This window comes from Tupaia chinensis, unplaced genomic scaffold (genome assembly GCF_000334495.1).
Source record: "Tupaia chinensis unplaced genomic scaffold, TupChi_1.0 Scaffold000623_1, whole genome shotgun sequence".
In the NCBI taxonomy this organism is placed as follows: Eukaryota; Metazoa; Chordata; class Mammalia; order Scandentia; family Tupaiidae; genus Tupaia; species Tupaia belangeri.
Genome location: NW_006160143.1, coordinates 1,046,331 through 1,061,207, shown reverse-complemented (window position 1 = coordinate 1,061,207; position 14,877 = coordinate 1,046,331). Strand labels below are relative to the sequence as shown.

At 37.7% G+C, this 14,877-nt stretch overlaps 1 protein-coding gene across 1 annotated transcript in view; it reads left to right on the top strand.

Moving 5' to 3' along the window:
* The first annotated feature begins 4,020 nt into the window (after window positions 1-4,020).
* SPTA1 (spectrin alpha, erythrocytic 1) overlaps window positions 4,021-14,877 on the top strand; it is a 94,094-nt gene continuing 83,237 nt past the window's right edge. Inside the window, exons 1-8 of the mRNA XM_006159071.3 lie at window positions 4,021-4,254; window positions 5,468-5,707; window positions 7,583-7,708; window positions 9,666-9,806; window positions 10,578-10,724; window positions 11,711-11,844; window positions 12,661-12,805; window positions 14,521-14,675. Coding sequence (XP_006159133.1) covers window positions 4,231-4,254; window positions 5,468-5,707; window positions 7,583-7,708; window positions 9,666-9,806; window positions 10,578-10,724; window positions 11,711-11,844; window positions 12,661-12,805; window positions 14,521-14,675 — 1,112 coding nt within the window. The 5' untranslated portion in view covers window positions 4,021-4,230. The remainder of the gene's footprint in view (window positions 4,255-5,467; window positions 5,708-7,582; window positions 7,709-9,665; window positions 9,807-10,577; window positions 10,725-11,710; window positions 11,845-12,660; window positions 12,806-14,520; window positions 14,676-14,877) is intronic.

Here is a 14,877-nt window from a genome sequence, read left to right as displayed (position 1 = left end):
CCTACATTTTTAAAAATTAAGCTTTTTGTGATCAATCTTAGCATCTGCTATAACCTCTCAGCACTCATTTATGTACCAGAATAGCATACAATATTATAGACTGTACATTCTACTATACCTTTGATATTTGACATGCATTCTTTATGAGTATTTTCTAATCAAGATCTCTATGTGATTAGAGCCAATAAGCATTCTTTGGAGATAACATTGTACAGATATAAGGAGAAGGTTAAAAGGCCAAGTATTAAGTCATCAGATTATAAAATTTTCTCATTATAGTCCTAATTTACTCCAAGGAACATGCTCTGATATTTATATTAATAATGATAAACAATACTCAGAGACTAGAGAATAAATCAGTCTCGAATGACAGGAAGGACAGAGTGTGACTAAACTCAAAAGTAGCAGCTGCCAGAGTGCTGTTAGAGCAACTTTTACCATAAAACTCTCCTGCCTGCAATGACTGAAAACTCTAAGAACTCATCTGTTTTGATATATTGAATCTGTTCCCTGAATATCTCTCATGGACTTCCATGTTGCTACTTTGCTCTGAAGACTATTGTTTGTATTGATGGTTTTAAATGAAATACAAAGTGAAAACTAACCTTTTTAAAAAAGTAAATGTATAACTCTGTATTGTGTATTTTTACATTAGTGCAATATTATGAAAAAGCACAACATTGTACAGCAGATCTCTAGCACTTATCTTGCATAACTGGAACTTTATACCTGTTGAATAACAATTCCCTAATTTCCCTTATGCTGGCTCTTGATGACCACCATTTTACTCTATGCTTCTATGGATTTGACTATTTTATATACCTCATATAAGTGCTATCATACATTACCTGTTCTTGTGTGATTGGCTTATTTCACTTAGCATAGCTTCCACAAATTTCATGTATGTATTTTTGTCATTAATTTGAAGGAATTTCTCATATATTTTGGATTTTAACCTCTCATTAGATATAGTCAAATGTTTCTCCCATTTCATAGGTTGACTTTTTATTTGTTGATTATTTTCTCAGTTTTTTAGTTTGACATAGTCCCACTTATCTATATTTTTCTTTTGTTGACTGTAATTTTGTAGCCTTATCGAAGAAATTATTGCCATGACCAATTTCATACTTGACTAATGTCAATACTTCCTTCTAGGAGTTTAACAATCTTAGATGGGCTAGTAGGTAGCATAGTGCTTAAGGTGTTAGACTCCCATATGGCTGACAGTGGTTCAAATCCCAAACCCAGCAGCTTGAAACTCACACCAAGCACATGTGTGTACATGCCCAAAATCCCAGGAGGAAAATAGAAAAGAATGGATTGTGCTGTGGCAGGAGAGTGAGTTGTCACATTCTATCTCTCTTTCTCTCTCATACCCTATAGCACATACCCTATAGCAAAAATCTCTCAAAAAGAAAAAAAAAATCTCAGGTATTACATTTAAGTCTTCATTACATTTTGAATTGATTTTGCAGTATGGTTTAAGATAAGAGTCCAACTTCATTCCAGCTTGTATTTGAATACGTAATTTTACCAACATCATATGTTGAAGAGAGAATCATTTTATTACATAGTAATAAATCCTAGTTGGGCCATACTACTTTTTTTGGTCAAAATGTCATCACATGCTTGGCATTTTTGGTGAGATGGCTCTGGAACAGGAGAAGAGAACCAGAAATGTGGCTAAGAGAACAATGGTCAAAAAGGACAGAATGACATGGATCTCTTAATGATATGGAGTCAAGTCTTTGTTCAAATATTCACAAATAAATAATCATGGAATAAGAATTTGCCTTTCAGAGACTGCTTTCTCATATAAAAATGGGGATAATAATACCAGTTTTGCACAATGTTCCGAAGATCAAAAATTATGAAATATAAATCAGCCCTGGAAACACGTAAATTAATATATGGTAGATACTCAATAGATCCTACTTCTTATCTCTTAGATAAAGATAAAAGAATGCTCCTTCAACTCCAGACAAAAGTTTCTCAGAACATGAGATATAGTGTATTCTCTAAACTTGTATTTATTCTGCTTTTATTACCAAATTTGATTAGAATATAATAAAATCATATGGAAAAGCAAAGTAATGTAAAACATTCAAAAAGAGAAAATAAAAGGGGCCAGACAGTGGTGCAGCAGTAACATCACTCTGTGAGTCTGATTTGCATGGGAAGGTTCTGAGTTTCTGTGGGAAAGGTTCAGAGAGGTCTTTACTCTCTGAACATGCCAGATGCATATATGCCCATGATCCAGATTCATACATGCCCATTGCCTGAAGCTGGAAGTAGTTTATGGCATAAAGACCCTGTTAAGGGTATTTCTTTCTCTCTCTCTCTCTCTCTCTCTCTGTCTCTCTGTCTCTCCCTCTCTGCCTCTCTCACTGATGGAGGAAATAAATAAATATAAAAGGAAAGCAAATGTCTCATAAATTCTCTGGGAGGGATTAACAAGAAACAGGAGAAACCACAAAGAAAGAACCTAATTCTCCTCTGGTACAACTTGAAAGCTAGCCTATTCAAATTGAATTTACACTAGAATAAAATTTGTCATGGATAGCCCTGCTGCTTTGCAAGAGGGTCTGTAATCAACTCACTCCTTTCTTTTTGCTTCTTTGTTTCACTTTGATAAGGTAGACTAAAAGAACTATTTCACCAAAGACTAACTTTGGTGCATTGGTAAAATGCAACATTCTGAAAGCTTGACCCACAATGGAAGGCTCTGAGTTCACAGCCCAGGACCTCCCAGAGTATACTAGGCACATGTACACCCATGATCCAGAATTGGTTCAAGGATGACACTGGATCATTTATCAAGATCTTGTTGGGGTCATGTCTCTCTGTCTCTGTCTCTCTTACTCATAGAAGAAATAATGTTAAAAAAAAACTGCAGCTTTAAAAAAAATTGTGCCTCATTTTTTTTCTAATTATAAATAATATATACTGGGGCCAGCCAGTGGCATGATGGTTAAGGGTGCTGGATTCCCACATGGCCAACCGCAGTTCAAGTCCCAGATCTGGCAGCTTGCTTTCCCATTTTCCCTCTCTCTCTCTTTCTCTCACTCTGTCCTTTTCTGTCAAGTTAAAATAAATAAATAAAGTTAAAATTTTAAAAATAATAATGATAATATGTACAATTCAGTGAGTGGCGTGGTGGTTGGGGTGGCTGGATACCACATGACCAACTGAGCGTTCTGAGTCTGGGACCCCATGTCTTGAAAATAATGAAAGGTATGTGTGCATACATGTCCAAAATCCCTAGAAGAGAATGGAGGAGAGGGGACTGTGGTATGGCCATCCCTCCTGGTGAGTGATTTCTCACTTTCTCTCTCTCAGTCTCTCTCTAGTGAGCGTATGCACCCTATAGTAAAAATTAGATAATAATATATATGTATATTAAAATTATATATATATAATATAAAAAATAAAATGATTTGTCTTTCATATGTTAATTCAGTCCCATTTTCAAATGTTGTTGTGACGTTATTAGTTTATCAAGTGAGTATCCTCATTTATGATTCATGAAATGAAAATACATTCATATAGTTCATATATCTTATTTCTTTTCTTAGTCCATTGACTTGATTAAAGGTACAATTAAATTATCCACCTAATCTATGAGCTATTAAAAATTTGTGGTTGATTTTGATAAAGTTGTTGAGTTGAATTTCCTAGAGCTAGATAAAAACAGAAAAATAAAGTACCAAAATATATTAAAAAAAAAGAACCTTCTATGTATTAACTGAGTTCTTGCACCTGCACAGAGTCACATGAATGGGAAACCCAGAATTCTTTCCTCATTTATGATATTCAAACATTTTATAATCTAAAACTAAACAAACAAAGCCCAATATCTTAAAATAGTTTTCATCTTTCATCTACTGTGTTTTTTTCCTCACTAATTTTTCATCTGAAGTCTTTACTTTCATTTTTTTGAAGTCTTATTGAGACATATTAAGAGCTCTAGTCCCCCCAAAACTGCTGAGTCACACCTAGCATCTGTGAAAGTTAGCAGCTGCCTCAGCTGGATGTCTTTTGAAGATAATGTTGATTGTCTATGTCTGGCGAGATACTTGGACCAACAAGAGACTTTTTTTTTTTTTTTTGTCCTTACCATAACTTAACATTTCTGTTCCTTGTTTGAATGGGGCTGGGCAGTTCCATGTGAATTCTTTCTCTCTTTTTCAAATACCTTTTACCTTGTGAAGTTCTAGACCTTTGGGAAAAATGGAGAACTCTCCAAAGGAAACCGTGAGTATGGACTTCTGTTCAGTACAATTTATCACTAATACTATTAAGAAAACTCTATACTTTGAACTATTTATATATCTTTAACAGGGTTATTAAGTTTTTTGTTTTTAACTATTAGGAAGTATAGAATTTAAGCCTTAATTTTTTCTTTTTTGTGAATGTCTCATTTACACAATATCCCTGAGCTTATGTCTATATAAAATGAAAACTCAGCAATAACTTCTTTAAACTAGTTTAAACAGAGAACAACTAGTTAACTTGGAGGAAGATAGTACCCCCAAAATTTTAAGCTTTTCTGTAATCATTCAGTTTATAGCCTCTTTAGTAATGACCGTCCATAGAATAGTAATTATATTTAGGATGAAAAAGACAGCAAATTTAAACTTGATATTGAATATTCTAGCTGAGATGAGCTAGGGAAAACAGTATTTATACCCAGATGAATGAAGGTGGATTCTCTGAGGATTTTGCACACTATTGTTATAAACAGGTTGAATCCCTTTATGAGAAAGGGATATCTTATGTTGTGTGGCAGTAAAATATTTTATATTCTGAAAACCAGTTATTGGGATGCTAGTAATATAAAATTGTGATAATTGGGTAAACAGCAGACTGAACTTTTGATTTGTGGTTAAATCAATTTATTTACTTTGTGAAAAAGCAAATGAAAAGTAAATCATACATGAGCTACATTTTTAAGTAGGAAGAAAAATTTTCAAGCTTTATATCATTCATCAATTGGAAGCCCTTCTTAATTACTCATTGAATTAAATTCAGAATGAACAGCATCTGTCAAAACTTTTCTAGTGCTTGAAAATAATAATTTACATTTCTCTTTATCCATCTGAAATTCTGATTTTGCTCATTTGAATTTGTTCCATCATCAGCTGAATTTAATTCTATTTATAGAACTTAATTAATGTTGGCATACATTTATGTGAAAAGTCAGGAGTCTTCTAGATGATTAAGAATAATTAGGAAAAACAGTAGCTACATATGGTTAAAAATTATATAAATGCAAAGGTATGTTAAAAAGTTTGTGGAAAATAGAATTAAAGTACAAGTTTGCATTTTTGAAATCCATGCATTTTCAAAGAACTTTCTGAAGGCCACTCATATACTTCATCCCTTCCAACAATGCACATTTACATACAATGTCGTAAGACTTACTAGACATTTGAAAAGCAATACCTAGGAACTTTTTAACTTGCAGGTTGTGGAGAGCAGTGGGCCGAAGGTTTTGGAAACAGCTGAAGAGATCCAGCAGAGACGTCAGGAAGTGTTGACTCGGTACCAGAGGTTCAAGGAACTGGTTGCTGAGAGGGGTCAGAAGCTTGAAGAGTCCTATCAATACCAGGTTTTCAGGAGAGACGCAGACGACTTGGAAAAGTGGATCTTAGAGAAACTCAAGATTGCTGGCGATAAGAGCTATGAAGACCCAACCAATATACAGGTTACACAGTTCCATTGACTTTTCCAGAGCAGACCCTCAAATGTTTAGAGAGAAAAATGTTTTTCTTTATGATAATATTGATGTGTGGATATGAGTGCAATCATATTTGGTTTAGAAATAAAACAAAAGGAGTAGTAGAGTGGAATACTAAAGAACTGAATTACAAGAAAGCCTAAAAGTCTATTTCCCTTTATAAAGGTGGAGGGGTAACCTAGAAAGGAAAAATCTAACAAAAGGGACAATATGTCAGTTTTTGAAAACACAGAAGTTACATTTAGAATTTACATTTTTTTTCTTTTTTTTTTTGGAGAGGGTTTTGCTATAGGGCACGTGCACTCGCCAGACAGAGAGAGACAGAGAGATAGAAGGCGAGAAATCACCCCCCAGGGGGGATGGCCACACCGCAATCCCTTCTCCTCCATTCTCCTCTCTGGATCTTGGGCACACATGCACACGTGCCCGACGTGAGTTTAAGCCACCGGGTCTGGGACGTGAACCACAATCGACTACGTGGGAGTGCAGCAACATAGCCATTACGCTAACTGCTGGTTCCCTAGAATTTACATTTTTTAATATAAGTATATATCTGGTAAACTGCAAGGAGTAATGCAAAAAAAAAAGATTAGACTATCTGTTAAAAACAGTAATTCGACTTCTAAACAGCCCATCCACGTCTTCAACTTCTTAAGCGTCAGAGTCTTTCTTATTTGCAAAGGAGGTTTGCCTAGATAACATTCTATGGGTGTAATATTCACTTGCGATTAAGCTATAGACAGAACAGAGAATGAAAAATTCAAGGAATTTCTAATCTACTAGGTCATTTTTAAATTTTGTGACATCAAAGATGAAATCAGGGTGAAGAGTCATCATTGCTTTCATAGTAACTGCTCTCCACTGTCCTTGGAGACAGAGTTAAACTGTGCTAAATATGCTCCCACTCCAAATTGTTATTTTTGGCTCTTGTTGAGTCTACATGAGAGATCCCCGGATGTGAAGTCTAGTGGAAGCCCTACCTCTATCTATATACCTAGTATTATAATATGTGTAGTTATGATCAGAACAAAGGGTTACATATGCAATCAATAATAGACAGGGAACATTTAAATGAGAACAAAAATGTATATTAAGTGGATCAATTTAATTATGAAATCAAGAACAAAGCCTATTATACTAAAGGTTGAAAAATACTTTCCAATTTAAAAAAATACTTGGGCCAGCAGGTGGTATAGTGGTTAAAGTGCTAGGCTCCCACGAGGTCAACCACAATTTGAGTCCTGGACCTGGGGGCTTCAAACTCACACCAGGCCTATTTGTGTGCATGCCCAAAATCCCAAAAGGAGAATGAAAGAAAAGGAATTTGGGCATGACCATCTACCCCCTACAGAGGGAGACTTCTTGCTTTCTGTCTCTGTTTTCTCTTGTCCCTCCAGTCAGTACACCCACCCTATAGCAAAAATCTCTTTTAATAATAATTTTTTTAAAAAAAGTCATTACTATCCTCATAGTGTTCTACTTTCAGTATAACTCAGCTAATTCCTTTTAGGGGGAATAACACTATGGATTCTACTCTTTTATCTTCACAGTAATTTATGGAACTTTAAAAAAAAATAGAATATTTACTGACAGTTTCCCCAGAAGTAGCGGGGACAAGAACATCCTTCTATAGTGTCCAAGTGAGCCCAGGACTCTATTTCAGTGGGTTTTCTAGAGGAACTGTTTTATCTAGGATGTGACTGCCCTGGCCATAGTCATGAACTATCATTTAATTCAGTTGGGGAACACATAGTTCTGCCTAAAAATAAGAATGCAAAGACCACTTTATTGACCATGGAGATTATGCTTCATTAATCATAAACTCTGTTTTCTGAACTTCAGGGGAAATATCAAAAGCATGAAGCCTTCAAAGCAGAGGTGGAAGCAAAATCAAGAGCCATCCCTAATCTGGAAGAAACTAGGGAAGTCCGATTTTCTGAGGGTCATTTTGCCCATGAGGACACCAAGGTAAATGTGTGGTAGGGCTTTGGAAGGGACGTTTCTAATTGTTAATTTTGTTTGCAGGATTTTAACTTATTATACCAGCTATAAACCTTGATGAGTTGACTTTGGAACTGGGGTTCTTGCTTCCTATCTTCTACTGGGGTTGAAGCAGAAAAACATGGCAGGATGTCCTTGTGTTCCTTGGGGTGGGGAGAGCTATAAGACAACAGCTGTCATTGGTGCCTCCTTATGCCACAGCAGGATAATTAGCTCAATAGCAGGCATACTTCAGCTTGTTTTATATTCCCCAGATGAACTGGATTTTCCAAAGGCCTTTCTAGCTATTTCTTCTGACCTCAGTGTCTTTGTCCTTCAACTCTTCAAATAAAGGATATTCTCACATTTTAATCTTCTCTGAAATCTTCTTTCCTTTACTTATGATGGCTTTTCTTTTCACACTCCCCACACTATAGCTACTATTGTATCTCTCCAAATTCTCCTTTTCTTAAAAAAAAATCCTAAGATCCAATCTTCCCTGAACACCTAGAGCAGAAGATCACCACCATTTCAATAACCATTTACCACTCTGTAACCTAATATGTTTGTTTACATACAGTCATTTTAGGACCTTTTTTATGTGAGTGGACTTCTTACTCTTCATGTATATTTTTTTAATTATCATAACAAATTTGCATTGTGTATTTTAAAGTGAGGACTGGTCTTTCTACATGCAACATAAACATTTTAGCCCATTTTATTATCTACAAAATACAGTCTGAGATCATAGATTTTTACCAGAATAGACTCTCATTAGAATCAATAACCTATGACAAGAAAATCTCAAAACATCTTTATTTATATAAAGTATATTTTTTATTATTCACAGTTCATGTGCATGTGTGTGTGAAATTGATTTCTTACACTACTAATATTTGAGAAATGTTTGAAACATAGTCAAAACTATCAGAATTAATGGGGCAATTAATGGTGCTGTAGTTGATGCTAACTGCTGGTTTCAGGGAGAGATGTGGTCCATACACTGCCTTGAGCAATGGAATAGTTGAAAAATATATTCTTGAAAATGTGACATAAATGGTAGCTTTAGTCACAAGGTACATAATACATGATGTTCTGAGCTAGTCTGGCATTCAAAGCCTTCCATAAAGCCTCAAACTATAGTTCCAACATTCACTGCTGTGGTGCCACTGATATCCTTATAATTCATCAAGTTTATAACTCTTATACCTTCTGGCACATGGTTTATACTAAGTTTCTTCTATGCCTCTGCCATTGCTCTTTATTAGAATACCTTCTACCTAGGAACAGCAGATGACATAATGATTTCGTTGCTGAACTGCCATGTAGTCAATCACACTTTGAGTCCCAAACCCAGCTGCTTAAAATTCATGCTGGGTACATGAGCATGCATGTACAAAATCCCAAGAAGAGAATGGAAGAGAAGGGATTGCAGTGTGACCATTCCCCTCCATCTGGCAAAGGGTGTGATCTCTCGCTTTCTATCTCTCTGGTGAATGCATATGCCCTAAAACAAAAATCTCTATAAAAATAAAAGAAGAAGAAAAGGAAAAAAATACCTTCTGCCTGTCACCCACCAGCCAAAAATATTTCAGTTTCTTAAGGCTCAGTTCATATGATCGCAATTCCATGCATCCTTTCTTTTTCCCATTTTATTATCTTTATTTATCTTATCCTCCTAAACCTCAAGGCATTTTTACCAAACTTTCTTTTAAGGAAGTTCATATTTGGCTTATCTTAGTAAATATTTCTATATCTAACTCATTTCCTCTTTTAAATATATGTTGCGCTATTAAAGGTTGAAATTAATGAGTGAATGGGAGGAGGAACTGTTATCCACATCCCTTTCTATACAAATCTCTAAGATTATGTCTGCTCTGTAGTAACTGTGCCTGCCTACTCCATGGCTTCTCTGCCTGAGTGATTCTGCTTCTCTTCCCCTAAGGTCCATCTGGAGGAACTGCGCCGTCTGTGGGACCTGCTGTGGGAGCTGACCCAGGAGAGGGGTGCTTTGCTGCTGCGGGCCCTGAAACTCCAGCAGTACTTGCAGGAGTGCGATGACATCTTGGAGTGGATCAAAGACAAGGTATAGGACTGAAGTGCATACAGATCTCCCATTCTCAGTTCCAAGCGCTCCACAGCAACTCACTGCAGACTGCTCACATAGAAGTCATGGTGTCTGTTCCAAATTTTCTTCCTAGTAAGAAGAGAGAATTTTGACAAAGCTACAGGGGTATTCTGGAGGTTAACACTGTAGAGGTTAGGTTAAGTGTGTGAATATGAATGTGGAAAAGAGAACCCAGAAAGACCAGGTATTGGATGATCTGGGATCAACTCCCTTCTATCTCACATGATCTTTAACACTTTATCCTATATTTTTACTCTTTCTCAGGGACCTTGATGAGAGTATTAACAAGTTTGCTCATTAATCTCATGTCTCTCAGTATCTCTATCTATGTATTTTAAAAATATTTGTTCAAAGAACTCTGTAGTTAGGACTAGAAGTTACACAAGACAGTGCCTAGAGTAATGCTTTCGTGTACAGTTTGTTGAATCGAGTAGAACCAGGATAAATTTATTCCTCATATTCCAAAACATAAAAGGGTGCTATGCTACCAAGAGCTCTAGCCAGGCAGGTCTCTGATCTTACTAAAGGATAACCACAAATAGCACTGTCCTCTGGGTCAAGACACCACCTCAGGAAATATGGTCCTGCTTTTAGCTCTTCCCAGGAGAGGTTCTCCTAGGCTCCCCCATCTGTGTTATCCTGGGAATACAAACAGGGATTTGGGGCATTTGACTGGCAAGCACTCCTAAATGTTTGCTGGGAACTCCATAAACTTTTCTGTGGCCACAGGAAGCTATTGTAACATCAGTGGAGCTGGGTGAGGACTGGGAGCGCACAGAAGTTCTGCATAAGAAGTTTGAAGAGTTTCAAGTGGACCTAGCAGCTCGAGAGGGAAGAGTGGATGGAGTGAACCAATATGCTAATGAGTGTGCCAAGGTGAGATGGGAGAGTCACTCCATGGAGAGGGGTCTGATCTCCTAGAACTTCTGGCTTCAGTTAGTAGGATATGAAGTCCCAGGTCTGGGACTCTAACCACAGTCAGCCACATCAGAGTCCAGCACCTTAACCACAATAGCACTTGCTGGTCCCCAGGCTCCAGCTTTTGAAGGGAGGAATGGCAAAAATAGCAAGGCCATTTTCCCTCTCTATCACAGAAAGGATGACTCCAACATAGTTTATATCCTCTGCTCTTTTAATGTGTGGATTATATCACTATAGTATGAAATACTATACACTCAAGAAGAAGAATAGAAAATTCTCTCTGGAGTGGTTTGGGAATGGAAATAGGATAGCAAACATTTCAGCATACAGGAACTCTTCAAAACTGCAAAGTATCAACATAAGCTGCTAGCTTAAACTGATATTAACAGACCTCATTGCTTCACGTGGTCTACAAAAATGTTTGCTATTTTCTCCAAAATAATATACGCAAGCATGTATGTATAATTCTGGGGCCAGAGAAATAACATGTCTCACATCCTCAGTAGTTTTTATGACCGCTGATGTTTCAGAAAATTAATTCATAGTTCATAAAGGAAATTCTCTCTCTCTCTCTCTCTCTCTCTCTCTCTCTCTCTCTCTCTCCCTCTCTCTTTCCCCTTGGTTTTTAAGATTTCCATGGAGTTTGGCAGGCATCAACAAGGTGAAGCTCTGAAAATAACGTCAGGCGAGGTCACCTGTGTCAGTAGGCTGGGCCAGTATTATGGGCACAGGATAAAATATCTGACCATTTGATTTTCTAGGTTTTGGAAACATGCATTGGGTTCAAGGTAGGGAGTAGGGCTCTGGTGAAGGTAAACAGCTGTCCGGAATGATCATTCCCCACCTCTGATTGTGGAAACCAGTGTGAAAAGAGAAGTGTTTAAATGAATTTTTATATAACCTCATCTTTGCGTAACTCCCATGTTGATTTCTTTCCACAGGAGAACCATCCTGAGCTGGCTTTGATTCAGTTCAAGCAAGATGAGGTGAACGAAGCCTGGGAGCGTCTCCATGGCCTGGCTCTCCAGAGACGGACAACCCTGTCCAATGCTGCAGACCTTCAGAGATTCAAAAGGCATGGATCTGGCCACTGCTTTATAGAAAACTTTGAAACAGCACCATATCTGTTATTCGCGTTAGCCTCCATCTATTTCTGTTAACATTAGTGGTTGATACCTCAAGCCAAAGGGCAACATGAGCTTGCTTTTCACAAAACCAGAAGGGGAAAATTAAGAACTATGTGACCGACCCTTGGCCTATATTATAGGCATCAGAGCCCAATAAAGAAAATAGCACAATTGAATTAGTAATGGAAGCTCTGCAGAGTCAAGGAAAGCAGATTTAGATAAGGGGCCAGACAACAGCACAGTGGTAAAACATAGTGCTCTGTAGGGTGGGTTGACCCACATTGGATGGTTCTGGGTAGGTGCCCAGGGAACTTCGTAAATACACTAGACACATTTGTGCCTACGATCTGGATTGGCTAAAGCTATAGGTGGATGTCAGGGTTAAGATCCTGTTGGGGTTGTTATCTCTCTGTCTCTATCTCACTCATGGAAGAAATCTATAAATAAACTCTTAAAAATAATAATTAGATAAGGGTGAAAGATGGAGTTGGAAAAGTCATTTTTGAACAGCTGATCCAGATGCAGCAAATATCTCAGATAGTAGATGTTATGAAGATAAGTTATATCTTATAAGATGTTATCTTCATAACATCTACTATCTCAATAATAACTAACAGCAAGAACTGTCTGCATTTCTTTTTGCTAGTACGTAGGATGGCACAATAACTTACTACCTGTATAAGCTGGTCCTTGAGTGTGCTCCACTGCCGTTTGCCCTGCAATGGCTTTCATTCTTTGTTGGAGCTCATGTTACTATTCGGCAGGGATGTGACAGAAGCCATACAGTGGATCAAGGAGAAGGAGCCTCTACTCACTTCGGAGGACTATGGCAAAGATCTTGTTAGCTCTGAGGCACTGTTTCACAGTCACAAGGGGCTGGAGAGGAACCTCGCAGTCATGGAAGATAAGGTAAATCCATCGTTCCAGGAATGACTGTCCCTATGCACTAGAAGAAGCATTTAGTGGTCATCTTGTCTAACATCATGCCTTTAGGCACAACAAATTCACTATTTTCAGTAAAGGAGAAATTCTGGGATACTTGAATACACTTCCCTATTCAAGTTTATAATTTGTCCATGAATAGTTGATATTCATTTTTATTTAAATCAGTTCTATTTAAATATGCATACGTTTTATAATCTCCTGTATTTTTGCTATGTATTTCATGATTCAAAAGGAAAAAAAATGAGGGTGGGCCTTGTAGCCTGGTGGTTAAGGGAGTCAAATCCCACATAGCCAATTACACAGTTTGAATCCTGGCCCAAGCATCTTAAAAACGCACCCAGTGTGTGTGCATGCTTGCTCAAAATCTAGGCAGGATAGAGAAGCAGAGGACCGGATTGTAGCATGACCACACCCTACCACTTGGTACTTTCCTCCTTCCCCTCTCTTTGTCTGTCTCTCTCTACCAAGCACATGTGCTTCTGGCAAATAAACAAACAAAAAAGGTACCTACAAGGCTGGTTCCCTAATCTCACTCAGTAAAATCCATGTGGTCAGACAGTCTCACCTTTCATCTAACCACACTCCCTTCTGTTGTAGCTTTTTCCCCTAATAAAGTTCCATGATCTGATGAATAATATATTGGAATCTCAAACCCTAGACAACATCCGATTATAGTTGCGTTTACAAAGACTAATGGACAACACATGAAAAGTCGCCCATATCCACATTTTGCCCTCATAACCTGCTTCTCAGGGATCACTCTTAAAGTGATCTGGCATTATCAGAGTTTTCTTAGCCTTCTGGGCAGAAATGCTTTCTAACTTCCAAAATCATATTTAAGGAAACAGAGAAAGATGAGGAAGCAAACCTAGGTTCAAACCTTAATTTTGGCTTTATTAGTAGAATGACCTTTAGAAAATAAAATAGCTCTGAATTTTCACATAAAAGGGAAAACGAGAGAGCTGGCCCTATAGCACAATGGTGAAGCCCAGTGCTTAGGGAACCCGATCTCATATGGTCCAGTGAGTTTCAAATTCTGACCACAGTGGCTTGTAAAACACGCCAGGAGTGTGTGTGTGTGTGTGTGTGTTTGCCCCAAATCCTGACATGATAGATGAATGAAGTAGAAAGGATTACAGCTCGGCAGGCAGGTACTACATGGTAGGTTTGGGTTTGATTCCTGAACCAACCTCAGGACAGGGTGCAGTACATGCCCTTGAAATTCCAGAGACTGGGGAGGTTAAGACAGGAGGATCATGAGCTTGAGGCTGGCCAAAAAAAAAAAAAATTATTGCAGTGTGACCGTGCCCCACTAGGGGGTGTTCCTCTCTCTCTCTCTCTCTCTCTCTCTCTTTCTCTCTCTGACAAAAATAAATGACTAATGAAGCGATTTAAAAGGGGGTAATAAAAATAATTTCTACATCACAGTCTTATTAAATAAAGACTGTAAAATGAGGAAATGCATGTAAAGTGCTTAGCATAATAAGAGACTAAAAGGGCTCGGTAAACTGCTATTAACATAGTGCGTTAATATATTAATATAAATCTATCAATTTAAACATATTTATAACTTATTATCATGTATATGATTATTTTGCTACCCTCCTCCCACAGAACTTTGTCAGGAGACGTCAAAGTGCTTGGCGTTCCTGCTAGATGGTTTCTTTGTCCTCCCAAAGGTGAAGGAGTTATGCGCCAAAGCAGACAAGCTGATGCTTTCCCACCCTTCAGAAGCACCACAGATCCAGCATATGAAAGAGGATCTGATCGCCAACTGGAAGCACATCCGGGCCTTGGCTACCAGCAGATACGCAAAACTACAGGCTTCTTATTGGTGGGAAATTTCTACCTGCTGTTACTCTACCTAATGTCCAGGGCCTACATATAAGATCAAAAGCAAAAATCAGAGTAAATTAATGAAGGACTCAGCTATCCTACCTGCTTGATAGAGATCAAAGAAGTTTTAATTTCCCAAGGGAATTCCTTTGCAGACTGATGTAATTACTCAGTATTGCACCTCAGCTCACCCCGCATCC